The sequence below is a fragment of the Myotis lucifugus genome, unplaced genomic scaffold, assembly GCF_000147115.1.
Source record: "Myotis lucifugus unplaced genomic scaffold, Myoluc2.0 scaffold_91, whole genome shotgun sequence".
Taxonomy (NCBI): Eukaryota; Metazoa; Chordata; class Mammalia; order Chiroptera; family Vespertilionidae; genus Myotis; species Myotis lucifugus.
This window is the reverse complement of record NW_005871139.1, coordinates 3,505,845-3,533,535: the sequence shown is the minus strand read 5'-3', so window position 1 is coordinate 3,533,535 and position 27,691 is coordinate 3,505,845. Positions and strand designations below refer to the sequence as shown.

At 42.3% G+C, this 27,691-nt stretch overlaps 2 protein-coding genes across 4 annotated transcripts; one reads left to right on the top strand and one right to left on the bottom strand.

The window, feature by feature from the left end:
* Positions 1 to 475: 475 nt before the first annotated feature.
* Positions 476 to 20,203, bottom strand: TMBIM6 (transmembrane BAX inhibitor motif containing 6). Of its 2 annotated transcripts, XM_023756343.1 has the most exons (11): positions 20,075 to 20,151; positions 13,578 to 13,683; positions 10,432 to 10,518; positions 9,909 to 10,017; positions 7,138 to 7,258; positions 5,620 to 5,668; positions 5,418 to 5,515; positions 5,130 to 5,209; positions 4,562 to 4,662; positions 3,763 to 3,838; positions 476 to 2,511 (listed from the first exon to the last, which is right to left on the bottom strand). In XM_023756343.1, exons 3-11 carry the CDS (start codon positions 10,485 to 10,487, stop codon positions 2,488 to 2,490), a joined length of 714 nt encoding a protein of 237 aa, XP_023612111.1. In that variant the 5' UTR covers positions 10,488 to 10,518; positions 13,578 to 13,683; positions 20,075 to 20,151; the 3' UTR covers positions 476 to 2,487. The 2 variants fall into 2 exon arrangements, with proteins under 2 accessions (XP_023612111.1, XP_006091598.2); XM_006091536.3 differs by lacking the exon at positions 13,578 to 13,683 and having other exon boundaries at positions 20,075 to 20,203.
* Positions 20,204 to 20,238: 35 nt separating this feature from the next.
* On the top strand, positions 20,239 to 23,188 carry LOC111826614 (SCAN domain-containing protein 3-like). 2 transcript variants are annotated; one of them, XM_023756342.1, is made up of 2 exons: positions 20,239 to 20,348; positions 21,889 to 23,188. In XM_023756342.1, the coding sequence occupies exon 2, from the start codon at positions 21,890 to 21,892 to the stop codon at positions 22,877 to 22,879; it is 990 nt and encodes a 329-aa protein (XP_023612110.1). In that variant the 5' UTR covers positions 20,239 to 20,348; position 21,889; the 3' UTR covers positions 22,880 to 23,188. The 2 variants fall into 2 exon arrangements, with proteins under 2 accessions (XP_023612110.1, XP_023612109.1); XM_023756341.1 differs by lacking the exon at positions 20,239 to 20,348 and adding an exon at positions 21,202 to 21,456 and having other exon boundaries at positions 21,880 to 23,188.
* The last annotated feature ends 4,503 nt before the right edge of the window (positions 23,189 to 27,691 follow it).

Below are 27,691 nucleotides of genomic sequence, written 5' to 3'. Positions count from 1 at the left end.
GACAAACCAGTCAGTTAACAGTCAAATCCTAACAGGAAGCTCTGTGGCTACAATGAGCATGACAACCAGAGGGCAAACATGCCAAAACGGAATAACCAGATTGTAACACAAACTTTGGTTTATAATCTCATATATGAACGAGGAAAAGGATGTTTTTCACTGATAATTCCTAGCACCTAGAATAGAGCCTGGCCAATGTGGCTGTACACTGGAACCAACTACACATGCTGCTACCACAAACCACCTACAATAAAGGTTGGGAAGGGGAGGGCCAGAAAAAGGCCTGGGCTCTATATTGGACAGAGAAAATCCCCAACCTTTGTGGCAAGCTGGGGCTACAGAATGGGTGCCTAAGTGGGGGTCCTTTTCTTTCTATTCACACCTAGAGCAAATCTTATCCCACCAACTCCCACCAGTAAGTCTCCCAACCCCATGTTCAGCTGTAGCCTTGAATTTAAAACACATTAACACCAGGAAAGGTTAAGGAATTTTCTTTATTTAATTATTATTTTTTTTACAAATTAAGACTATGTAGATTTCATATATTTCTGATCAAAAACACCTTTGTCTTCACAGTATGAGTTAGAGAATGCAGCCTGAGCTGAAAACCAACGAACTAGAAAAGAAAGTGGTAATTACAGTGATTACTGGTTTAAAAACCTGTTAGACATTTTCTTTAAAAGTATTTTTTTTATTTTTATTTTTTAAATATCTTGTCATTCTTGGCACTGTTTCTAAAGAAAAACTCCTTTATCCAAAGCATAAAAGCACAAGAAGTGGAGTTTGGCTTCAAGAGATGTAACTCATTCTCAGACCTAGCAGAGAATCAACAAATTTATGGAGTTGCTACTGGGGTTTAATGGGAAGTCCCTTTAGTAAGTTCTCAAGCCAGAGGCTGGAGGCAGCACTAAATCAAAGGGCAGCATCCTCCGTGGAAGCGAGCCATTCTGGGTGGCATGCCACCCCGGGAATACACACAGCCTGGGAATGAATCTTTTCATGGGATGGCTCAGGAATATGGTGCACTGCAAATCAGTAGGCACTGGGTCAAACTGTACTGGGTGTGAACAGGCAGAGCCAAAAATGGTGTCTTACTGGCAATAAGCTTTCAACGGCTCAGTCCCCTTACACTGAAGCCCTGTGAGTAGCCAGAGCCACAACTGCTCCAAGGCCTGTCCATCTGTGTCAGCTGACTGCGCAGCCCACAGGGAAGGAGCTGGCGTCCTATTAGCACTGCCCTCCCTCCACTTGTGACCAAGAAGCTGCAGGGAATCAGGTGTCTTGCAGGTTTGGTCACCTGGGCCCTGCCAGGAAAACTGCAGATTTATGGAAACAGGTGTACAGCCAAAAACTAAAATGCATGCGTAGAATAAACATTATCTCCTGCCAAAATTTCTGGCTTGACACCTTCTATAATTAGGTAGGACATTACCAGGTGGGAGATAACAAAAATGCACCAAAGAACCCTTATGAATGCTGCCTCCCAAGTCATCACAGCCCCATTCTGTCGATCTGAACAAAGAATCACTCAGTAGAGATTTTGTCCCAAACAAGCCCTTATCTAGGTTTATCTGACAGGATTAGTAGAGGCTCAACCATTACCCTCCCCTGTCCTTCCTCCCCTGGGATCTTTCATCACAGCCATCTGGTGGAGGCCACTCAGCAACTAAGGTGATAACCAATAAAATAAAGGCCAGGGGAAATTTGGGAATTCTAGGCTCTACCTTGCCATAAATAATCAGCCTTTCATAAGTGCCTGACACGAACAGTCTTCCTTTGGGCTGAAGTCCTCCCAGCTGGGGATGGAAAGCAGGCAGATTCCCTGAGGGTCAGACAAGAGACAGGAAAGAGAACACAGAGATCCGCATTCCTTTTGTGATGGCAAGGCAGACAGGTGTGTGTGCCAGACCAGCAGTGATTTGGGCAGCTCAGAAGAGGCAAAGCATCCACCAGAGGAGGCTCTTCATTCTTTGTAGGGGTGGACTGAAGCTCAGATATAACGAGCCAGAGTAACAACAGGACCAGCAAACTTCCTTCCAAAGGAAAATACACCACCCAGTCCCATAGGAACTGGGCACCAACCACAGTGCTGAGGAAGGAAGGGCCGAGGTGGCTCTACCAAACAGTTCAGATCCACTTGGTACAGCTCAGCCGGAAAGCGGACTCCTGGAGTTGTCTCCCTCTGCAGGTTCCACTCCTCACCACGGAGGACTGGCTGCCTAAGTGGAGGTTCTTAAGAAGCTAGGGATGGGGATGACAGAAAAGAGTGGGGAAGAACTCCAGGAATATGAAGCCAAACTCCAAACTATATTCTGCTAATCAGTTTTTTGATCAAAAATTTCAAAATAGAGAAAACCACAAAGTACAAAAGCTTTTCTGATGCTTTTCATTATCACAGAACACGCCACCTGTAATGTGTGCAAAGAGAAAATGAGGGGGCGGAGGGAGTGGAAGCCAAAATGGGAAAGGCTGGATGGTCATTTCATTTCACTTCTTCTCTTTCTTCTTGTCCTGGAAATGAGAAAAATTACCCAATTAATTTTTGATATCAGACATTCAAACTAAAACTCTTTGAGCCAATACTGGCTGCGTTTGGTTAGGGACTGGAAGGGCTTAGAACAATAAAAATGAGAAATGCTTCTTTAGCGTAACAGTTGGTCCACTGGTGGACCCCCAAGTTGCTGACAGACTTAGCAAGACTAAACTTCAAGCAATTGTTCCTACTCCCACCACAAGAATACTTAGGTGGGCCACAGAACCACTCCTGGCTACTCACAACCACCACAGCTCAGATCCCAATCAGTGAAGGCTGCAGCCTGGCAGTCTACCCTAAAAGAACTAAAGAGGTCAAGACCAAGGCCAAGACCACCAATTTGCCATTAGGCCTGAGAAGGAAGCATAAATCCTGGGTATAAACCAACATTCAGAAATATTCTAGTCTAGGGAACTCTTCAGTAAATCTTAGGTGGAAGCTCAGTGTATTAAACAAATGAAAGATGAGTTGCTTTGACTGAAACTGGGACACTTGTTTGGTGCTCAGTCCAACTGTGGCACAGACCAAAGAACCAGCAAACCCAACTAGTCACCTGCTTCCACCACCACTGCACTGTGTCTTGTTCCACAGTAAGAACTCTAAGAAAAGCTTGTGGTTTCATTGTTCCCCTGCTGTTGGAGTAGACTAACCAGACACAGACAGAATGCTTCTCTGGAAAAAAATCCAAGACCAACAAATGGATAAATTGGCCTACTTCTGAAATACAATTACAAAAGCTGGTTGCCAATATTATCCTCTAGAACAGTGGTTGGCAAACTGCGGCTCGTGAGCCACATTCGGCTCTTTGGCCCCTTGAGTGTGGCCATGAAGTTTCAATCGCACTGTACGTGCGCGCCCGCATGTGGTATTTTGTGGAAGAGCCACACTCAAGGGGCTGCAGTTTGCCGACCACTGCTCTACAATATTCTTTTCTGAGTCATAACCATCTTTATAGCCTTTATATTCTTCATATAGACTGCTACCACTGAAGCTCTTTTCACTTTGATACTAGGATTAGTTTGTGCTTTTTATTTTATTTTTTTAAAGGACTGTTTTTACTTGTTCCTTTGGCTCCACTAGCTAAAGACTTCAGGTTTACCTCTTACTCAATGGCCTGCATTATATAACCCTGGACCTACACAGTTGTAAGTTAGTTTTCAAATTCCAAGTACACACAGATACTGAGCTCAGGAGCTATTCTCTCATCTTCGGGTAGTGGGCTGACTGACCTTCTCGTTCATAGCCAGGATCATCATGAGTTTTCTGAAGAGAGTAACGAAGTCTAAGAAGAGGTCAACACAGTGCCTGAAAGAGAACCAGATCACAAACTGCACTTCCACTTTCCTTTACACAAAGATACAAAACACAAAACCCCCACCCACGAGTACTTCCACCAACAAAGGAAGTAAAACTGTCAGAAATCCTTTCAACTCAATGACGCCATGTAACAGAAAAAAAAGAAATTTAGGCCTAACTCTAAACCCTGAACTACCACTAACTTTGAGAGAATTTCAACATGAAAAAATACATATATTTTAAAAACTATGGGTATATACTCTCATTATTAAAGATTTAAAAAATACAAAAGTATAAAGAATAAAAGGTAAAGGGTCCCTTTCCTTCTCCTCTATTAAAAGGTTTGATTCCGGTGAAGGGCACTTACCCCGGCTGCAGGCTCCACCACAGCCTGGGCGTGTGCAGGAGGCAACCAATCAATGTGTCTCTCTCACATCAATGTTTCTCTCTCCCTCCCTCCCTTCCACTATCTCTAAAAATCAATGGAAAAATATCTCCTGGTGAAGATTAACAAAAAATAAAATAAAAACTCCTTAAAAAACAAACGAACATATTAGGGGTTCAATTTTTTAAAATCTGACATTTTTCAGGAATTTAAAGAAACTATGGCCAAGCTTTGGGGGTGTAAGTGGGAGGATACCCATGGTTTTGGAACAATGTGCCAAATAGCATAGTTTCTGCTCCATTCTGCCTCACCCTTCATTCTTGTTAAAGACCAGTTTTCATACTTACCAGATATAATCTTTATCTCCATTTTCAGCCTTTTCAATAATGAGTTGAGTATCAAAAAGGACAAAGCCACACATGACCATCAGCCCCAAATACAAGTTTGCCTAGCAAAAGAATGAGATGAGGTTACCATCTGGTAGACACCACGGAGGAAAAAAGCCGTACTTCTTTCTGGCTTGTGGCCATTGAAAGAACATCGAATGCTAATCCACTGACACTGACATTCATGGGAACTGAAGCCTATAGCGAAGACCTCATGACTTCTGTCAGCACAATTCTGCACTAATTGTTTTGGTCACTGGGAGAGAGTCAATCATTTTAACAATGAGCTGCTGGCTGGAGAGACCTTAGAGAAATGATCTCTGAGCAAACTGTCTTCTCCTTAGCAACGTGCAACCCCTGTTTAATCTGAACTTTTACCCATAGAAGGCTCCATCCTAGTGGAAGTTAGTGGGGAGGCTTCAAGGGCACTGCCCAACAAGGTGAAGATTCTTGGTCTATCTTGCTTTAAGGTTAAGCAAGAAAAAGTGTGAGGCAAATAGCCACTAGAAAGTTATATGCAAAGACTCACCTGGAAAAGCCAAATGGATCCAAAGAAAAGGTTCCCCAGGGAAGACAAGAGCATCAGGCTCATGGCTGACATCAATATACCTATAAGAGATGACAAAAAGCCATGGTGAGAGGAGCCAAAGTAAAGTAAAGCAATCCAGGTAAAGCCATTCCTTACATTTCTGCCCAAATGAAGGCTTCCTACTTCAACCCAATAATCACAAGAAGTTGGGGGTGAGGGTAGGGAAATAGATCTAGCAAGAATCCTAGCTAGAGTGGAGACCCTCTCCGTTTTCCAATCCATACTTACCTCCCAAAAAGAGGTAACTACGGCGTCTGGCATAGAGTGCACTCAGGGTGAAGCAGGTGAATATCATTGCTGTGCCCATGAAGGCAGTGGGAATGATGCTATTAAGGAAAAGACCATTAGATTGAGGGCTATAGGAATACAGTTTATATTTAGAAGGTACATTACAAAAGTAGAAATAAGAAGACACTATCAAAATAGTTACCTGGGGTTGATGGCAATGCAAAACTCCAGAGCAGGGCCCAGGCCAACCCCTAGAAAACAAAAAAGTCCAGAGCACATTACTACCATCAATTCTTTCTTTTCTTTTTAAAATATTTTTGATTTCAGAGAGGAAGGGAGAGGAAGAAAGAGATAGAAACATCAACGATGAGAGGGAATCATTGATTGGCTGCCTCTTGCATGTCTGACCAAGCCCACAACCCAGGCATGTGCCCTTGACCAGAATCAAACCCGGGACCCTTCAGTCCACAGGCCAACGCTCTATCCACTGAGCCAAACCAGCTAGGGCACTACCATCAATTCTTGAAGAGGACCCTCATCCAAAAGCTTGTCATTAAATAGCATAAGCATGCCCATTCTCCTAAAAACAGACAAAACATGTGGACTAAAGTAATTAAATCTCTCCATTTTCCTTGTTTCCAAGAGAACTTAAACTTGACCAAGTTATTTATTTATACAGAGCTGCAAAATTGTCCTCTTAGCTGAAAATCGTTGATGATACCCAGGAGGAACAGAGATTAGGAAAATGAAATAGGATGTCAAACATTTTTGAGCTACATCATAAAGGCTGCAGAACTCTGAAGAGGAGTGAGGTGGGCCTGTAATGTGGGCCAGATCAGGAATTAGATTAGAAAAAAAGGACTAAGAGTAAAGCAGAGCCTTGTAGCCAGCAACCTTGTAGTCATCCAGGACTGACTCTCTTTGTAGCAAAAAAGGCCAGACCAGTTCTGCAGGTGACATGTGCCAACAGGAGGACACAGCAGCAGCCTGTTTAGCTCCGACATTGCCTCTACTTTGGCTACTCTTCTTTCTTCTGATTCCACTCCAAAATGCGTTTAAAAACTAGTTTCCGTCATCTAAAAATCTTAATCTCTAAATCCCTGCCTTTCTACAATTTCTTCAACATGGTATAGATTAGACTCACTCAGAACAAGTTGTACTAACTCAAATGCTGCTTTGCAAGTATTTTTACTGTGTAGCTTTAGTCTGGTTTCTCTTAATGATAATTCCAGAAGTGCTGTGCTTTTAATTCGTTTCATGAGATCAGCAAAGGGCCCTGTGTGATGGTTCTCAATGTATGGCTTTAATTGTCTGCAAGGTTCAGAATAGATGGATGCTTCTATGAAAGTTGCCAGTATGAGTCCAACTAAGATTCTTGGGCCTTGTTTAATCCCATGTCTATCATTAACAAGTTATGCTACCTAAGCTCTTAAACCTCATTCATTCAAGCACACAAATGCTTATTTTTGGATATAAAAATAGACATCAGTCACTAGTCACAAATAGCTTACCCTCTGGATGGGGAAGCAAGATGCACCTACATGAAATAAGAAAGCAGCACAAGGCAAAATACATTCAAATATAAAGGTGGATAGTAAGTGTACCAGTTGGAATGAATCAGAATAAATACAAGTCTCGGACCCTGGTCTAAAGAGATACTAAAATATACAGTCTCCACCCCCCAAACCCCAAAATTAGACCAATCCTGTAACATACATACCTGTAAGGAAAGCAAATCCAGCAAGAAGTCCCAGTCTTTTTTGCTCAGTTTCATGGCTATGAGGTGTTGTCATCAGCCAAATCATCAACCCCAGGGAGCCCAGGGCAGAGAGCAGGCCAGCCTGTCAGATCCAGAGTCATAATTGAATACTTGAAAGCATCAAATTTATTTTGCAACAGACTTTATTAGATTCAATTATTCATCTCAACTTCCTAATATTTGCTTCTAACCTGGAGGCAGTGGAACAGGCATGGGGGATAAAAAGGAGACTTAAAGGACAGGGTTAGGACCGTGGTGGATGCTGGAGGCTTTTCTGACCTGGGTAGTCCATCAACCACAACAATCCTAGTCCAACTATGAGTCTTGCCCAAGAAAGAGGAAAAAATGAATCAAAGTGACAAGTGCTAGAAGCACATTCCAATCTGTAGAACAAGTAGAAATGACCCTTTTTGATCACTTTAAAACACAAATACGTGTACACATACAGAGAAAAGAGACTGAGAGAGGGTGTTATAAACGGAATGTGTCCCCCACCTCAAATTCATGTTTAAATTCTAACCCCCAATGTGATATTTAGAAATAGGGTCTTTGAAAGATGATTAGGCCATACGGGTGGAGCCTTCATGAAGGGGATTAGTGCCATTATAAAAAGGAACCCTGAGAGCTCCCTTATCCCTTCTGCCATGTGGGGACACAGCGAGAAGATGGCCGATTATGAACCAGGAAGTAGGCCCTCACCACACAACACAACAGCTGGAGCTTTGCCTTGGACTTTGCAGCTTAAAAAACTACAAGAACTGTTTGTTGTTTAAGCCACTCAGTCTATGGTATTCTGCTATAGCAACCTAAAAGGACTGAGACAAAGCGTAAGTATCAAAAAAGTACCCAAACTGCCCTGGTTCAGTGGTTAGAGCATCCCCACCCAATCACAGAAGGGTTGCAGGCTCGATTCCTGGTCAAGGGCACAAGGGCAGGTACCTGGGTTGCAAGTTCTCTCCCTGGCCTGTTGGGGCGAGTGCGGGAGGCACCAATAGATGTCTCTTTCACACTGATGTCTTTACTAGTATGTCTCCCTGCCTCTCTCTCCTCCTCCCTCCCTCCTCCTTCTATTCTCTCTAAAAATGTCCTCCAGTGAGGATTAACAACAATAAAAAGTAGCAAAACATAAAGAGCATGTAGTTATTTCTGGGTGATAGGATTATAGTTTTACATTTACTTATCATTAGTCTGTTATCCAAATTCTCTACAATAAACATGCCTTAGTTTTCTAAGAAAAAAATTTTTTTGGCACTTAAAAAGAGAGAAATCATTAAGGATGTATGTAGGCACTGAAGTTCCTTTCTTCCTTTAAAAGTATACTTCCTTTCTTCCACAGTAGTTATGTTCTGTAAACTCACTATGAACAATGAATTAGTGAATACTCAACAATTGCTCCTGTGGGAAATAAAAGGTTAGGTCCTTGGGAGCCACCAATCACATTTTCATCAATTGATCAATACATAACCTTGTTTTATGTGTGTTTTCTGTTTGAAGGCACTTTGATATATATTGCTTGTTCATTAACATTGAGCTCACAGTCACGGCACTGTAACTCATGCCTGAACAAAGCTTATCTAACACACGTTTTCTCCATAAGGCACATAGTCTTCTTGCAATTAGGAACAGTAAGAGCACTGTAGCACTATGCTTGGAGCCATTTTAAACAGCAAAGTTATCAACAAAAAGCACAAAAATGAAAAAAGAAATGTCGCACTAAATAGACCGTGAAACGGACTATTGTTTACAGCTTGAGAGCTTGAAATAAGGTAGTGTGTTGCCTGGTTCAACCTCAGCTGGAACATGGATGTGATGGGCAACTCAAACGTTTTGCTGCTCTGGATATGATTGCAAATGTCTGAAAAAATACTGATTTTAGGCTTACAAATAAATTTTAGTGAGTAGGTATATTTGCAAATATGAAATCCATGGATAATGAGGATGACTTTATTTTACATTACTTAAAAGGGCCACTCTTGCCTAAGAGGTAGATTATGTTTTAGTCTAAATTCAAGGGATCAAATTCCTGTCCTTTGAGTATCTAGAATAATTTTTCACACGGCCCCTGCAAGGAAATATCTGAGTGTGGGATAGTTCTCAGCAGTGCCAATGCCAACACAGGCACATCCTTGTATTTACACTAAAAGCAACAAGTCGTGGCTAGTGAGAACTTTAAACTTACTTATTATTTCTCAATTGTCCCCCTTCTATCCCTGCTGATCAAACCCAAACTCTCCCTCAACACAGGAAAATGAATTATTGAAGCATTTTTCACTCAAACGTGCAGATATAAGTGTATCAGAGAGTAAAATGGGTCAAATTCTTAAAGGTCTCAACCCTGCCCTTCCTGATAATTAATTGTACAATCAGTGTTTTGTATCTAAGTAGTCCACTGTCATTCAGGCAAAAGAGGGAAAAAGGAGGAAAAGATAAAAAGGCTACTGTGGAGAAGAATCCCAGCATGCACATCATGCCTCTACTCAGTGGGTAGGGATCTTGTATATCAGCAACACCATCACTCAGTGTCAGCGCTCAGACTTGCGAAGCTAACTAACCACTTCAGTATCTGGAGGCAGAGTTGCCAGAAAATTTAAATGGCTCTGCATATGTCCTGATTTACAGGCTGACTCTGGCTGAGTTCAGATGCCAAACTACCGAAAAGGATAAAGGAGGGGTACAGGCTTTGGACCACTCTGCTGAGCTAGTTTCTTTCAATTATAATTTATTGCTCTTACCTGAATGAAATGAGTGACCACATGGACATAGGCCCCCGCAGCCGCCACAAACATGCAGAGGGCAAAACTGGCATAGACCTTCTTCAGGTGCTGCTGTGTGGAGGGGGTTCTGGGAAAGAATGTTAATAACAGCTATCACTCTGGGACCAATCCAAGCTCAGCTCTAAGCTAAGAATCGTTCCCTCTCTTCCCCTTCCCAGGGAATATGTGCACGTTACATAACAATTAAAAAAAATATATTTTGAAAATAGGTTAACTAATAGAGAATCTTTTTTTTTTTTTAATAGAGAATCTTAAATGCTGGGGAAGAGCCCCAAACCCAAAATTATTAACAATCAGTACTGTAACTAGAATAACGAAATGGCTTTCTAGTGATCACACAACAGTCCTTAGAATCCGGGTGCTTATCTTCAGGATTCTAGTAAAGTGTCTGTGTTAGTTTATATATACACAGAAGTTAATAAACTAGAGGGGAAAAAGATATGAAAAAAAAAGAAACTGTAGGCAAGATCAAAACACTTACATATGGGAAAATTTTAAGAGCGCATCAAAGTTGATCTTCCGATCAAATATGTTCATGATGTCGAGTCTGTGGGACACAGTCTCCACTCTGTAGAATAAAGGAAGGAAGATTATTTTAAAGGTACCTGTACAGACAAAATAACAAACAACTTTCTTATAAAAAAAAAAGCAACATAAGCCCAGCCGGCATGGCTCAGTGGTTGAGCGTTGACCTATGAACCAGGAGGTCACGGTTGGATTCCCAGTCAGAGTACATGCCCAGGTTGCGGGCTCGATTCCCAAATGTGGGGTGTGCAGGAGGCAGCCGACCAATGATTCTGTTATCACTGATATTTCTCTCCCTCTCATTCTCTCTCTCTCCCCATCTTTTCCTCCCTGAAATCAATAAAAATATATATTTTTTTAAAAAGCAATATACAAGTTTGGAAAATGAAAGCTATTTAAAACCCCAGTTCTAACACAACCATCTTAATTTTTATATATTTCCTTCTAGAATACATTTGCAATCATAATAAACAATTTTAGTTATTAATTTTTCCCATAATTTACCCCCCCATAATCAACCATTTTGAAGGACACAGAGGAAACGAACCTATCTTCCTCTCCCCAAAGTATTTCATTATTAGAATTTTATTTCTATTCTTTCAGAAGGCGATTTAAAAGGTTGTTTCTTTAAGAAATTCTCAATTAGCAACCTAGTCACTGGAACATAAAGCAATTTTATGTCATTGTTTCAAGATGCTACAGAATTCCCTCAGCAAAGGTATAGAACCTCAAAGATTAAAAAACAAAACAAAAAAACTATAAAGGTCTGCACTAGGACTTGCATTTTAAAAATATACATGTAGAAGCTTTCTACCTAATGCATTTAATTTTTAATGTTTATTTATTTTAATAATTCTTTATTGTTGAAAGTATTACATATGTCCCCACTTTTCCCCCATTGACCCCCTTCCAGCTCACCCCCACCCCCACCCAGGCGCTCACCACTCCATTGTCTGTGGCCATGGGCCCTGCATATATGCATACAAGGTACCTGGTTGACTATTTCCCATCCACCCATCACCCCTGCCTTCCCTCCGAGAGTCCGCACTCTGTTCCATGCTTCCATGTCTCTGGATCCACTCTGTTCATCCGTTTATTTTGTTACTTAGATTCACATATGAGTGAGATCATGTGATACTTGTCTTTCTCTGATGGACTTATTTCACTTAGCATGATACTCTCCAGGTCCCTCTATGCCAGCGGTTCTCAACCTGTGGGTCGCGACCCCTTTGGGGGTCGAACAACCCTTTTACAGGGGTCGCCTAAGACCATCGGAAAAACACATATATAATTACATATTGTTTTTGTAATTAATCACTATGCTTTAATAATGTTCAATTTGTAACAATGAAAATACATCCTGCATATCAGATATTCACATTACGATTCATAACAGTAGCAAAATTACAGTTATGAAGTAGCAACGAAAATAATTTTATGGTTGGGGGTCACCACAACATGAGGAACTGTATTAAAGGGTCGCGGCATTAGGAAGGTTGAGAACCACTGCTCTATGCTATCTCAAAGGGTAAAAGATCCGTCTTTTTTACTGCTGCATGGTGTAAATGTACCACAGCTTTTTTATCCACTCATCTACTAATGGGCACTTGGGCTGTTTCCAGATCTTCGCTATTGTAAATTGTGCTGCTATGAACACAGGGGTGCATACATTCTTTCTGACTGGTGTTTCAGTTTTCTTACTACCTAATGCATTTTAGAACTGAACTAAAAAGTGATTCACAATTTTAAAAAGAGTAAAGTTCTTACCTCCATAAAAAAGAAATTTGTGCAAAAAGGATTTTTAACATACCCTTCACCCAGACTAAATGTTACTATTTCACCATATTTGCTTTATTGTCTCTCTACACTTAGCAATATCTAGAATATATATATATATATATATATATATATATATATATATATATAGAGAGAGAGAGAGAGAGAGACAGACAGACAGACAGACAGACAGACACAGACAGCCCGGCCAATGTGGCTCAGTGAATTGAGCATTGTCCCATGCACCAAAGAGGTTACTGGTTCGATTCCTGGTCAAAACACATGCTCAGTTGTGGGCTGGTCCCTGGTGGGGGTGTGTGCAGGAGGCAGCTGATCTATGTTTCTATCTCTCCCTCTAAAGTGTGTGTGTGTGTGTGTGTGTGTGTGTGTATATATATACATATATATATATATACATATATATATATTTTTTTGCCATGCAGACACAATTCCCCTTTACCTCAAAATATTTCAGTGTGTACATCCTAAAAGTGAAGATCAAAATCAGAAAATTAACACTGAAGCAATTCTATTATCTGATCTACAGACCTTATTCAGATCTTGCCAACTGTCCCAGAGGGCATTTTTATTGACTGAGTGATTGATTTTAGAGAGAGGGGAAGGGAGAGAAAAGGGGGGAGAGGGAGAAGGAGAGAGAGAGATATCAATTTGTTGTTCCAGTTATTTATGCATTCATTGGTTGCTTCTTGTATGTATCCTGACCAGAGATCAAACCCGAAACTTTGGCATACGTAACTACGCTCTAACCAACTGAGCCACACTGGCCAGAGTCCAAAGGGCATCCCCCCCTGCCCCCCCCCCGCAAACTAAACTATACCCAGGTCACATTATACATCAATACCATAAAGTCAGGCTCTTAAGCTTTGTTCCCTCCTCTATCTCACATGCAACCCTAAATAAACATGCCCGATCTATAGAACTAAAAATCTAATCAAGAGCTTTCAACTCTCCAAATATAAATCTTCCAGATTCTTATTAGACCCATAACCATCCCTTTCAAATTTACCAAAAAAGGGGGGGGGGGCCGCACGACTAAAACAGAAAAGGTAAGTTGTTTGAAAGACAGGCCAACTACTCACACCCATTCTAATCAGCACTTAACCCGATACTCAGCAAAATTCATCTGCGCAATAAAATTCCGCAAACCAATTTTCTGAGGAATCCTGGGCCAGTGGAAAGATGCCATTCTTAGAATTCAAAAGCATCATTACCACTTGTTTCCTGAGGCTCTCCCACAAATGAAACAATTAAAATGGCTGGCTTGCTTTCTAATTTCTTCTTTCCTTTCTTACCATCCCTACTCACCTCAATTCTTTTGTTCTGTTCTTAAGGATGGATACAGTGAGAAGCTGCAGAACCTACTAAAGCTGTTGCTCTCATCTCTAAGTCTCAGGGCTCCGGTCTTCTTGATCTAGATGGTGCAATTATTGCAGGCTGTTGCACTGCCAACCACGCCTTCCATAACCATGATGAATAATACATTCTCTAGAGAGCACACTTACAGGATGGCAGAATCCAGCACCTGGAAAGTGTCTTTGTTTAAAGCTTCCATTAACACCCCTAATGACATCCCTAGACAGAACTTGCAACAGTACTGAAGCAACCTTCCGAGCCAAGTTTCTCAATAGCATTCACAACAACGATAAAGCATCTCTTGCTTCCAATTTCGAGTTAAAAAAGGAGGAGGTGGGGGGATAAATACTCAAATATCCAGGGGATTGTTAGCCAGAAAGGGGCAACACTCTGTAACCAGACCCCACTGAGTGGAAACTTAGGAGGAGAGAATGGCAGAAACTCCTCTGTCCCAGTTCACTCTGACACTTCCCAGGGGGCACTGACTGCCTCTTTTCAGGGCTCTCTTACAACTGCTGATGGAAAAACCAAAATCATCCAAGGTTGTGAGGGTCAGAAGCTATACAGAAAAGATATCTACATTTTAAAGGTCAATAAACAAACTCAGCTAAACAAGATTAAATTGCGTTCAAAACTCAAAAGTAACAGCTCCCACACCAAAAGAGAGCTTGAGTATTCAAAACCATTAACCAAGTAACTCAGCTAACATCCAGAGGGGCCTCCACAGTTAAATGAAAATCTTTGTTTAAAAATATATATATTAAAAAGGTAAATTTTGTTATGTATATTTTACCGCAATAAATAAAAAAAGTACATTCTATGTTGCTCAAAAGTTCTTTAATACAGCAGTCTCAACACACATCTAAGCCCATTACAAAATTGACACCAGCATTGGTCTGCCTTACTCCAAATCCCAACTTGTATAGAAATCTAGAAATTAGATCCTTTCTTCCACTATCCATTTTATATTCAACTCATTATGAAATAAGGAAGTGGGATTATTTACACAGAATACAATGAGGACAGTGCCTCCTGGGCTCATGGGAAATTTGCCTGTTTTACATTTGTACACAAGTAAATATTCAGGTGTTAATCACAACCAAATTCCTTTAATTTGGTTCAGAGCCTCATTTTAAGCCTTCAAGCTTACAAGAGCAGGAATCCCCAAACTTGTCAGAATCTTCAAAATGCGTCATGCACATAATACTAAAACTGTTAGAAGGGTCACCATTCAGTGCCTCCTCTGCCAGAATCACCCAAAAAGCAAAACAAAAAACTCAGTGCATAGCTTTACCAAGAAAGAAAAACAAGTAAAAACATTGTTTTGAGTTAGGTATTCTGTGATCTGTTTTTGCTTGGGGAGGAAAAAGCAGCAGGGGCAGGCAGGAGGAGACATTATTAACCACCACCACCCCCCCAAGCAAAGAATATATTGCTTATTAAAACAAAGCAAGGAAAACAAAGGGCTTCTCCCTTCAAAATCCCTCCTATTTAACACGGCTTTAACCAAGAAACGAAACACAAATGCAAGAAATATGTACAGGTAACAAAAGTGTATACTCACCAACCCATCTAACTTGGTCTATTAAACCCTGAAGGAAGGATATTCTTCAGATATAAAAGATAGGTCTTTAATGAACAATTCTACCCTACTGCAATTCTGAGCTTTAACAACTATGAGGAGACAGACATTCTTATCAATGAACATCTATGTCTAGTTAAATCCATTGTTTTGTTCTAGGTATCTTCCTTTCCTTACCCTTGTCCTAAAATGAAGACTATTAATATTAAGTGCCAGGCCTTAAATTTAAAAAATTCTTTGCCTTGGCCAGGTAACTCAGTTGGTTAGAGCATTGTCCCTATACACCAAGGTTTTGGGTTTGATTCCTGGTCAGGGTACATACTAGAATCAACCAATGAATGCATAAATAAGTAGAACAACAAATTTCCCTCCCTCCCTCCATCCCTCTCCTTCCCTCTGGCTCTCGCTTCAATCAATAAATAAAAAATTAAAATAAAATTCTCTGAAATCTATTCCAACACCTATTAAGTACAGTGCATATGAATAAAACATGACCAAAAGCTATGCAAAACAGAAACAATCATGCATTTATATGCATTAAAAGAAACAATCCCTGCCTTTGAAAAATAAAAGCCTGCTTACTGCTGAAGCCAAGAACAGCAGCTGCCCCAGTGTATACAATTTAACAACATTAAGCCAGCAAGTCAGATTTAATTAAAAATGTAGACTGTGAATTATAGTTCTTCATTCTGTTCCTACACATTCAGAAGGGATCAAATTGATACTTAAAAGAGAAAATTTAAAAATCCCATGTGGTAAAATTTTTAAAAAAGGAGATGGATCTGTTAATTTTTCAGTAATTCTTCCTATTGAATAGTTTTCAGAATCTGTATAACCATGTCCTTAACATAGTGGTTAAAAGTATGACCTGCTGTTCTTTCCTTAGCTGTATGACATGCAACAAATTTCTGGGGCTTAATCTTGTGCTTCAGTTTTCTCATTTGTAAAAGAGTAATATATAATATTACCTACTTCATAGGGTTGAGGATTAAATGAGATAATACAAAGTGCTTAGAATAGTGTTTCATACATAAGATTGGCTCAGTATATTAACCATTATTGTTACTAGTGTAAATAATCATTACTCTCAAGTCCTCAGTGTATGCTTATCCCTTGTAAAAGTCTAGTTTTAGAAGACATTTATCACAAGCCTAATTTATATATGCCCTGCAAATTACTTTTAAAAAATATTATTCAACCGTTAACTCACAGTTAACTATATCCTGAAGGCTTAATATTTACCCAAATGAAAAATTTAATTGGGGGGTGGGTATTTAAGAAAATTATAAACTGAAATTTAAAGAAACTTGACAAATCTTATTACTGATTAAAATTACGTTTCTTTAAAGGCCATGCCCCTCGCCCTGGCCGGTGTGCTCAGTCGTTAGAGCATTGGCCCTCCCACCAAAGGATCTCGGGTTCAAATCCTGGTCAAGGGCACATACCTGGATTGCAAATTTGCTCCCCATTCCTGGTCGGGGCTCATGTGGGAGACAACCAGTTGATGTGTGTCTCACATTGATGTTTTTCTCTTTCTCTTTCTCCCCCTCCCTCCCTTCTACTCTCTCTGAAAAGCAATGGAAAAAAATATCCTCAAGTGAGGATTAAAAAAAATAATAAATGCCATGCCCCTCTTCTGTTACATTTACACTGTACCTCCTGTCCTACTGAGTCACAAGCATTTTGAGACCCTAATAACCACTAAGTGATAATCTGATGTGGTAGGGATTTTGATGAAGTAAATGGTCATTAGCTTGATAATTGTGACCTAAATGTCCCAGCCCCTGCCCCTTAATTTGGGCCCAAATCTCTGGATTAGCCAGCACTGAATCCTGTCTCTCTAGGGGACTGGCTCAAAACCAAACCAGTACCTAGAGATGGAATGTCCACTGCCTTCAGGAAATTATTTCTTGTAGCAAATTGTGACACTACTGAATCACCTCTATAACCACAACTGTTTGACAGACACTAAATCATAAGGCCCCAATGTCCTAATCAGGGGTGGGAAATTTTTCTGCCAAGGGTCATTTGCAAACTTATAACATCGAGGGCCATACAAAATTATCAACTTAAAAGTTATCCTGCTTATAATTGGTCAAACATTTAATTAACTCGCCCCTAATGCCTTGGCAGGGCCAGACCAAATGATTTTGCGGGCCTTATACAGCCCTCAGGCCAGATGTTTCCCAACCCCCGTCGTACATATATAATCACCTCCCTATATAAACCAGCAATCCCTTCCGTTAGCACCCTATTTAGTCCAAATGAAAGCAGGCATAAATTAGGACAAACAGCACATCCACTCCATCCTCACCTTGAAGCTCTTTTTTCAAGTGTTTTGGATTCCATGAATTGTACCAAAACTTCTCTCATACATTTGGTTTTAAGCACCTTCAGAGCTGAGCTTGCATATGAATCAGCTTGCTAGCTAGCCCCCGCACTTAAGCACAACCAGGAGTCTCCAGAGCAAACCTAGACCCATTATCTGAACAAGAATGTTATAATCTCAAATCGACATTCCCCAGCTGGCACAGAGGGAGACCTACCTTGAATGGTCACTCAAGTTGTCCTAAAAGCCAACCTCTACTGTCTTTCTCTCCTTAGTTTAAACATTGTCTTTGGGAAACAAAAATGTGCATTACAACTACTCCGTGAAATTTGATTAGAAATTCTGGGGTAACAAAACATTTGAGTGGAAGACACTTCTACTAGGCTTCTACAGCCAAATTAAAGTAGCAAAGGATAATTTAGAAGATTGAGCGTCAAGAGGATATTCAGTGTTTTCTCAGAGGAGATTAATACTCTTGGGATAGTTTATGAAATAAAGTGAAACTCTTCAGGCCAGCAGTAGTGCCGTCTATAATAATACCACTGAATACATTTATATAAAATTACACCACTTTCGAAGTGCTTTTATATACATTATCCCCTTTGATCTTCACACCAATGCATGAGGGAAGGGAAAGAATAATTAGTCCCACTTTAAAGATTAAAACAAAAGTTTCAAAGAGGCACAAGCATTGGATTTGGAGTCACAAGCCCTGCCATTTTCTACCAAGTAACTTTGGGAAAATCATTTCACCTATGGTCCTCTAGGCTTTCTCATCTGTAAGATAAGGATAATTAATACGTACTCTACCAAGCTTATTGAAAGCCAATAAGCAAATCTGTGTGAAATAACTGTAAAGTACTAAACAGACAGTAGTATTGACTTGACCAACATCAGACCTCTCAAGGCTGGTACTCTTTACACTATGACACCCTACAGTAGAAAAGCAAGTGTTCATTAAGGCAGTTCCAGGCATACATCAAGAGAAATCTTTTTTTTTCAAAAATTAACATGTGCTGATTCCTATGACATTTTTCTGTATTTTTTCGCCTTTCTACAATAAGCATGAACTATATCCATAGCAACAAATACATATATAAATGCTGGTTAAATAGGTTAATTTTCTCTCTCCTATTATTTAGGAGAGTAAGACTTCAGTCAGATCAACAGTAGAGAAGGGAAGAAAGTGGGTACTAAGCTATGTTTCCACAACAAGATGAATAATTTAAGAAGGAAACTCTGAATCTAAATTACAGATTGCATTTCTCAAGAATTCATTCTGTCCCCACTGAAGGAAAATGGCAGAGAACCTAAATGTCAACATAGTACTTAAGCCAGGACAAAATTCAACAAAGAGGAATAAGAAAACTTCGAAGAGTAAATCTAATAATTACAGAAATAGGTGTGTTCACAGAAGCCATAAGAAACTAGAAAACTCTGACCTGAACTATTCAAAGGATAAAATAGAAGTAAATATCAATAAGTAACTAGAAAAGCCCATTCTCCGTTAACCTTTAACCTTAAAGTCTTTGTGTTTCAGACACAGTCAGCTCTTCTACTAGGTTACACATTCACAAGTTAACTATTGCTAGAACCGAGTCTCAAGTTCAAAGAGGTTTTTGTCCTTCTTTGGGGTGGGCAATGCAACCCGGGCTGGCACAGGGTAGTATTATTCCACACTTAATACACAAAAATGCCACGGCCTACTTATTACCACAGCTCCGGCCAGCAGGTCCCAGAAAACAACAACGCCCAACGCCGCCTTTCCCAATCGGACTTTGAGAAAGACGCCCACAAGGCGCTGGACTCCACAAAGCCAAACCACCTCACCTGTCCGAAGGTAACCAATCAGACCAGAGCCGGCTGCCCGGCGGGGCAGGAGAGCCGAGCCAAGCCCGCTCTCCCCACACCTCCCGCTCCTGCTGTTGGCTCGCACGTAACTAAGGAGCCGCGCGTGTCACGGCAGTGTGACATCACCCGCCCCGCCGTGACAGGGCAGCCGGCCGCCCAGGCCCCTGCCGCTCACCCAGGGCGCCCGGTCAGGGGTCGCTATGGCCGTAGCAGAGCAGCGATTCCGTCGGGCAGGGGCGTTGTTGTTGTGGGGGGGCGGGGTGCGATCACAAACCCGTGTGGTTTCGCTTTCATTCCCCTCGGAAGGAAGGGGTGGGGGACGTGCCCTAAATTCCAGACGGGCCTGGGCCAAGGGGCCCCTGCGTCTACTCTAAGCGGAGGAAAGGGAGGGACGGAGACTGGAAGGAAGAACTAGAAGCTAAAAAGGGGCTTTCGCTAGACGCCCCCAAAACCCGTCTGACTTGCCCCCGCCCCTCCCCCGCTCCGTATCGTAGCGCAAGCGCGGTTCCAGTTCCTCGCTTCCCCCTCCCCGCCCAGCCTTCCGGAGTCCAGTCGCAGAGCAGGGGCCTTTTCCCACGGGGTGCAGTCTACCCGAAAATGGAGACCACTCACTCCCTTTGTCGTTAAGACAATAACTGCTAACCCCTTCTTCACTCCCGGCTTGCGCAATCCTGCTTTCAAACGTACCTTCTCAGCCGCCTCTCCGGAGCCCACGAAGCTCTGTTAACACCGGAAACGCTTCTGACTCTCCCAGGGTCCGCTTCAGACTCTTTACCCTGAGTCCGCCCCTCTAACGAAGTCCCGCCCCAAGCTCCTTTAGGACCAGTCCTCATTGGCCGGCGCCTGCACTTCTGCCACTTTTTCGGCCGTACATGCAAGAACTTCGGCCGCCTACTTCAGAGCCATTTGCTAATGCCCTTGTCAATCAAGTTCCTGGCCACCAACCGACGTCGTAGAAAAGGTCTCCGCCTTCTTCCCCTATAGCGAGGAAGGATCGCTGTGCAAAGCCACCTCTAGTGGAGAAAGTGGAGAAAGGCAGGCCCCACCCAAGACACCGACCTAGCAAATAATCGAGACCCCGCGACGCGTAATGGGATAGCGCGATAGCTCCGGGGTTCTAGGGTTTTAGGCTTGTTATGGAATGTTAAAGAGAGAAAGAGATTTAGAAAACAAAAGCACTCTCGCCTTGGCCGGTGTCGCTCAGTTGGTTGAGCGTCATCCCATGCATCGAGGTCGGAGTTCATGGTCAGGTCACATGCCCGGGTTGCGGACTCCATCCCCGGTAGGGGGTGTGCAGGAGGCAGCCGATCAATGTTGCCCTCTCACATCTGTGTTTCTGCCTCCCTCTCCCTCTCTCTCTAAAATCAATACAAACATATTTGTAATTTGTTATCCTTTGTTTCTAATTAGTGAGCAAAAGTAAAGCCCTTGTGATTTTATAGGCTATTATAATTTTCTTTTTACTTTGCTTTTTATAATAATTCTAGTTAACATGTATCGTGTACTGCTTCTTATATGCTAGACAATGTTTAAGATGCTTTATATATTAATTAATTTAATTTTTGCAATTACCTTGGGAGGCAGGAACAATTACTACATTTAAGATGAGGAAACCGCTAGGCTGGTATGGCTCAGTGGTTGAATCAGGAGGTCATGCTTGGATTCCCAATCAGGGCACATGCCTGGATTTCAGGCTCCATCGCCAGTGTGGGGTGTGCAGGAGGCAGCTGATCAATGATTCTCTCTCATCATTGATGTTTCTATCTCTCTCTCCCCCTCTCCCTTTCTTTCTGAAATAAATAATAAAAATATATTTAAAAAACAGTTTTGTAAAAAAAAAAGATGAGGAAACTCAGTTTGACCTTGAATTTGAGCTCTGGGTACCTCATTTTGAAGCCCATACTCTTGTTAAGCTATACTGTCTCATGAAACAGAGGGTTTTTATGACTTTCACTATAAAAATGAAACCTTCTCTCTCGCTTTGCCCACCGGTACTAACGAAAGGGGAATAAATTTCTATGTTTCTCTCGATGCGCACTACATCACACCGTATCCGCCTTCACTGAAAAGTAAGTTACATAATTACCGTACTTCTATTACATTATGCTGTATTTGTCTATGTTTTCTTCTTTATTCTGTTATTTTCCTTAGGAAATATTTTTAGTTTGTCACATTTTTGTTGTTATCCATAAACCAAATCTTATAAATAAAAATAATAATAACTGATATGCATACAATGTATTTTGATTTATAAATAAAGGTTCTACATTTTGTGATTTTTTTTACATGCTTTATCTTTACTGTTCCCTGCGTCGCGCCCATCTTACCATTTTGTAGGGATAGCAAACTATTTTTCTTTCTATTTACTTTAATTTTAAAAAGTAATAGCAGTACAGTAGTTTGATCAAGCTAATTAATCACTGACATTCTACTTTTCTTCTTTCACCTTTTTCACGTATACCATCATCTCATGTATTTTTCTGTCCTTCTAGATTGTGCAGAATGTCAGGACCACCAGCTAAGAAACGATGTCGTTCAGCTGAAGAGGATGTTAGAGAATTTCAAAAATACTGGACAGAAAAGTTTGGTGTGATTAAGAAAGACAACAAAGCCTTATGTGTTTTCTGTTCTGAAACTATTGTTTGCAGAACATCTTCTGTAAAAAGGCATTTTGAAAGTGTTCATAAGAACATAAGCAATAAAACCGAAGAGCAACAAAGAGAATTTCTCATGAACTCAGCAAAACAAAAAAAACAGGCTGATAATTTTATGAACTTCATCTCAGGCAGGTCCAGTTTCAACTTAGTTGCTGCTAGTTTTGAAGTTTCAAAAGTCATTGCCCAACTTGGAAAACCACTCAGTGATGGAGAGTATATTAAAGAATCTTGGCTAGAATGTGCACCTTTCCTTTTTGACGATTTCTCAGAAAAAGAAAAGATTATTCAGTGCATTAAAGATTTGTCCATGAGCAGGAAAACAGTTAAGGATAGGATACTTAAGTTGGCGAGTAATACTGCTGAACAATTAACAAAGGATTTGTCTTCATGTCAATTTTTTTCTGTTTGTATTGATGAAAGTACAGACATTACATCGTCATCTAGGCTGGCCATTTTTTCTCGACTTTGTAAAGGTGATGAAATAGGTGAAGAGATGGTTGCCCTTCTAACTCTACCTGAGCATACTACCGGGGCTGAAATATGTAAAGCAGTTATGAACGAATTCTCTTCTCGACAAACTGACATTTCAAAAGTAGTGTCCGTCACCACTGATGGTGCTCCTTGCATGACTGGTGAGAAGGCAGGTTTTGTAAATCTGTTTGCGAAAGAAGTTGGTCATACACTGATAGGTTTTCATTGCATCATACATGAGGAGGCTTTATGTGCAAGAGCTGGCCTGAAGGAACTGCAGGAAGTGATGCAAACAGTTACCAAAGTTGTTAATTACATTTCTGCTCGGGCTTTAAATAAAAGACAATTTCAAGTTTTTGAATGAGGTAGAATCTGTGTATAAAGGACTGAAAATATACAACAATGTTCGACGGCTTAGCCAAGGTTTGGTTCTGAAACGATTAGTTGAATGCTTAAACGAGATAACGCTCTTCTTGAATAACCAACATGTTTCTTACCAAGAATTGTCTGACACCACGTGGGTTTCTAAACTGATGTTCTTTGCAGATTTTTGTGAACATTTGAATGACTTAAATGTTAAATTACAAGGAACTGGCAAGACACTTGATGTTATGTTTGGTTACATAAAGGCTTTTGAAAAGAAACTGGAAGTCTTTAAGAGGGATGTGGATGGTGAGAGATTTAGATATTTCTCAAACCTCAAGAGGCACATCAAAGACCTCCCAAAAGATGACAGAACAGACTGTCAAAGCCTTCAAAAGCTGTTTTTAATCATCATCGAGTCAACTATTGAGCAGTTCTTCTCAAGATTTGCGAAATTCAGAGAACTGGAAGAGACAGCAAAATTCATGAGGTTTCCAGACAGCATGAAACTGGAGGAACTAAACTTACAAATGTTTTCATGGATAGACATGGCTGACTTTGAAATGCAGTTGATTCAATTTCAGAGTAGCTCAATTTGGAAGCAGAAATTTATTGACCTTAGAGTTGACTTGGAAAACATTGAAAAAAAGCGATTAGAGACAGGGGTACCAGAGAGAAGTGTCAAAAACGAACTATTGAGGACTTGGAATGCCATTCCAGAAAATTTTTTCTGTTTAAAAAACTTTGCAACAGAGTTACTCTCCATGTTTTCATCCACATACGCTTGTGAATCTTTGTTCTCAGTGATGAATTTTGTTAAGTCTCGTAATAGGAGTAGCCTGATGGATGAAAGTAGTAGCTCGTGCATATCTCTGAAGGTCACGAAATATAAACCTGATGTAAAATCTCTGTCATCAGTGATGCAGCAGCAAAAGTCCCACTGATAATATCAAATGGAGTCATAAAGTTTTCTGTTGGACTATCAGTGTACATGTATACATTAAAAAATAAATGTATTTTTCATCATCATATACTGTGTTTTTGTCGCTCGAATGAATTTTATTATTTCTTTAAGGTTCTTCACATACATACACCTTAAGAGATATCAAGTAGGCATAACATGTTCTCAAAATATTAGGGTTGGCACACAGAAGAATTTTGAGTCAGAGATTTTGCTGGTTTTGACACGCACTCACAAAAAGGTTGCCCACCCCTGGCCTAGGACAAACATAGAAAAAAGAAGGGGTGGGGGTTGGAGGGCGCAACTTGGGAATGACTTGGAGCCCTTATCTAAACTTAACTTTATAAAGGCCAGTGGTAGTCCCCCAAAAATGGGGATAAACATGGCTTCCCCATGGAAAGACCCTCGTGGTGAGGAACTGAGGCCTTTTGCCAACAACTAGCAAGGAACAGGGGCATCCTGCCAACTGCCATGTGAGTGAGGTATCTTCTAAGCAGTCAAGCCTTCAGATGACTGGAGCCCCAGCCAATAGCTTTATTGCAACCTCATAAGAGACCCCGAGCAGAAGCACCCAGCTAAGCCTCTCCCAGACTCCTAACTCTTAGAAACTATAAGATAATGTTTTGTTGCTATTTCAAGCTTCAAAGTTTGGGGGTGATATGTGAAGCAGAAATATATAACTAACTAGAGGCCTGGTGCATGGATTCATGCACCGGTGGGGTCCCTTGACCTGGCCTGTGCCCTCTCACAATCCAGGACCCCTCAGGGTATGTCGGAGAGCTGGTTTCAGCCCGATCTTTGCAGGCCAGGCCGAGGGACCCATCTGGTGCACAAATCTGTGCACTGGGCCTCTAGTCCTATCTAATAAAAGAGAAACATGCAAATTGGTGTCACACCGCTACCCTTCCCATTGGCTAATCAGGGCGATATGCAAATTAACTGCCAGCCAAGATGGCAACCGGCAGCCAGGCAGCTAGAAGCGAACAGGGAGGCTTGCTTGCTTCAGTGACGGAGGAAGCCAAGCTTCCCCGCCTGCCTTGCTGGCCTCTGAGCTTGCAATTTGAAACACTGTAATAAATATAGAAGCTAAACAAAACCCCAGAAACCTCCTTTCAGTCAGCCAGGCTTCAGCCAGCAAGACCGCAACATTGTTTTGAATACAGAAGGTAAACAAAGGCCAGAAACCTGCTTTCAGCAGCCGAGCCTCAGAGAGAAAGCCGGCTCTCAGCTCCAGTGACAGGCATAGAAGGTAAATAAATGCCAGAATAAAAAAAGAAAAGAAAAAAAGGAGAGGTTTGGAGCTTCAGTCGCCCGCCAGCCTGAAAACAGCCCTCAGCCCCTCACCCAGACTGGCCAGGCACCCCAGTGGGGACCCCCACCCTGAAGCAACAAGATGGCGGCTAATTTGCATACTGAAGGCAGGCGGCAGCAGGCAAGGCTGTCTGCGGTCTGGGACCTGGATCTGTGACCCTGCCGGGCGGGGGGCAGTACTTGAGGCTGTCCGCAGTCTGGGACCTGGATCCATGTCATGCGAGCGGGGCGGCAGTGCTTGAGGCTGTCTGCGGTCTCAGGACCCAGATCCGTGACCCTACCAGGCGGAGGGCAGTGCTTGAGGCTGTCTGCAGTCCCAGGACCTGGATCTGTGACCCTGCTGGGCAGGGGGCACCGCGGGAGGCTGTCCACAGACCGGGACCCAGATCTGTGACCCTACCAGGCGGAGGGCAGTGCTTGAGGCTGTCCGCTGCAGTCCTGGGACCCGGATCTGTGACCCTGCTGGGCGGGGGGCACCGCGGGAGGCTGTCCGCAGTCCGGGACTCAGATCTGTGACCCTGCCGGGTGGGGGTCAGTGCTTGAGGCTGTCCACGGGACCAAGACACGGATCTGTGACCCTACCGGGCGGGGGGCAGCGCTTGAGGCTGTGCACGGTCCCGGGACTCGGATCCGTGACCCTTCACGGCGGGGAGGCAGCCATCAGCGCCCAGGAGTGACTGCGCAAGATCCGCCTCCTGGCCCAGAAGGTGCAGGATTGCAGGGACAGCCACCGTGGCGGGCCAGACTGATGTCCTCCTGGCCGCACCACGGGGGTTTGCGGATCTACAAAGCCAGAGGCCTCCGGTGTGCACATACCCCCCTGGCGTGCGAACATCCCCCAGCACACTGTCACCCTCCCACGCCTGCAACAGTTGCAAACCAAGGTGTCCACAAGTTCCCCCCGCCTCTCCACCGCACTTCCATCAACCCAGCATGCCTAACACCCCCACAGGATGTGCACACATCCCCTCTGATGCGCTCACGTCCTTTGGAGAGTGTCTGAGTGTTCTGGGTGCTGAGAGTGGGCGCCTGTGAGATGACAGTGAGAGGGCAGAGTGGTGATGCCCTGTTCCCACGGAGGCCAGTGCAGCTACGAGATCACCTCTGGGGAGTTAATGCAGGTGCTGAGGCAGGAGCAGGTGCAGACAGACACACCTGGTGGGCGCGGGCGGCCCTCTCTGAGGTGCCTTCGGTCAGCATTCAAGATCAAGAGCCCAGAGGCAGAGAGGAATTCCGTCCTCTCAGTGAAACAGTGGGATAGTCGGGGAGACTGTAGAGGAGGAATGTGCACTTTGGGTGCCAGCACCCATGAGTGAAGGCTGCCCTGACTGAGCCTTGCTTGCTTGGGGCCTAGCCCACTCCTGCCGGGCAATGGGTGACAGGACGTGCTTTTCCGAATTAATGAGAGAAAACATTGATTCTCCTGCTGCCCACGAAGGTGGAAAGTGAAGTGGGGAGACATGTGGGGAATGAGCAAGGTTCCCTGTCTGGGGGTTCCAAATCTGCTGTTGGTTTCTTTCACCACTGACTAGAGATATACAGGGTGTCCCCCCAAAATGTATACACACTTTGAATACCTACTAATTCCAATGGTTTTAAGTATAAGGAAGGAACAACAATGGAGCTGTTATCTGTTAAAAGTGTGGGCACAAACAGGTAGTTGGACATTCCCCGAGGGATCTCAGATTGGAGAGGGTGAAGGCCAGACTGAGGGGCCCCTTCTCCCCCCCTACCCCAGTGCACGAATTTCGTGCACCGGGCTACTAGTATGCTTATAAGATCTTTGGTTAATCTCTTCCTGCCCTCCCCCTCCCCTCTTTCCTCTGAGATTCATCAGTCTGTTCCATGTTTCCATGCCTGTGCATTGAGTGTCTGCCTCCTGGTGGTCATTGCACATCATAGCTACCGGCTGGTCTGCTGGAAGGCTGGTCGGCCGGTCGGCCGGTTGGCCGGTCGCTTAGGCTTTTACATATATAGATACTCTTACTCAGTTTCCTCTCCTGATTCTAGCTGATAATGTGACAAAGGTTAAGGGTTCACCACTTGAGCACATTAGGATACTAACAATTGGAGTAAAAAATAGAACTAAATGACAAGGAGATTTCATAGAAAACTAGGCACATGACTGGATTAGTGTATAGGTCTTTGTGTGCCCATATGTTTCCTTTTCTTTGGAGTAAATATCTAGGAGTAGAATGACTGAGTCATATGGTAGGTATATGTTTACCTTTCAAAGAAACTGCCAAACTCTTTTCCAAAGTGATTATAGGTTTATACTCCTACCCACAGTATATGAGAGGTCATTTCTCCACATCCTCACCAGCACCCAGACCAGACTTTTTTTTTTGTAAGTGTATAGTGGTATCTCACTGTGGTCTTAATTTGCAATTCCCTAATGACTAATGACATTGAATATCTTTTCATGTGTTTATTATCATACTTTTATCTTCATTGGTGAACACTCTGTTCAATTATTTTACCCATTTGTTTTTGGGTTGCTTGTTTTCTTATTATTGATTTTGAAAGTTATTACATGTCTAG

Coding starts and splice junctions, on each gene's coding strand:
- TMBIM6 (XM_006091536.3), bottom strand. CDS start 10,487: ATGAACATATTTGATCGGAAGATCAACTTTGATGCGCTCTTAAAATTT. Junction 7,259..9,908: donor TGGTCACTCATTTCATTCAG/GTAAGAGCAATA, acceptor TGGATCTGACAG/GCTGGCCTGCTCTCTGCCCT. Junction 5,516..5,619: donor TGCATTGCCATCAACCCCAG/GTAACTATTTTG, acceptor TTTCCTTAATAG/CATCATTCCCACTGCCTTCA.
- LOC111826614 (XM_023756342.1), top strand. CDS start 21,890: ATGTCAGGACCACCAGCTAAGAAACGATGTCGTTCAGCTGAAGAGGAT.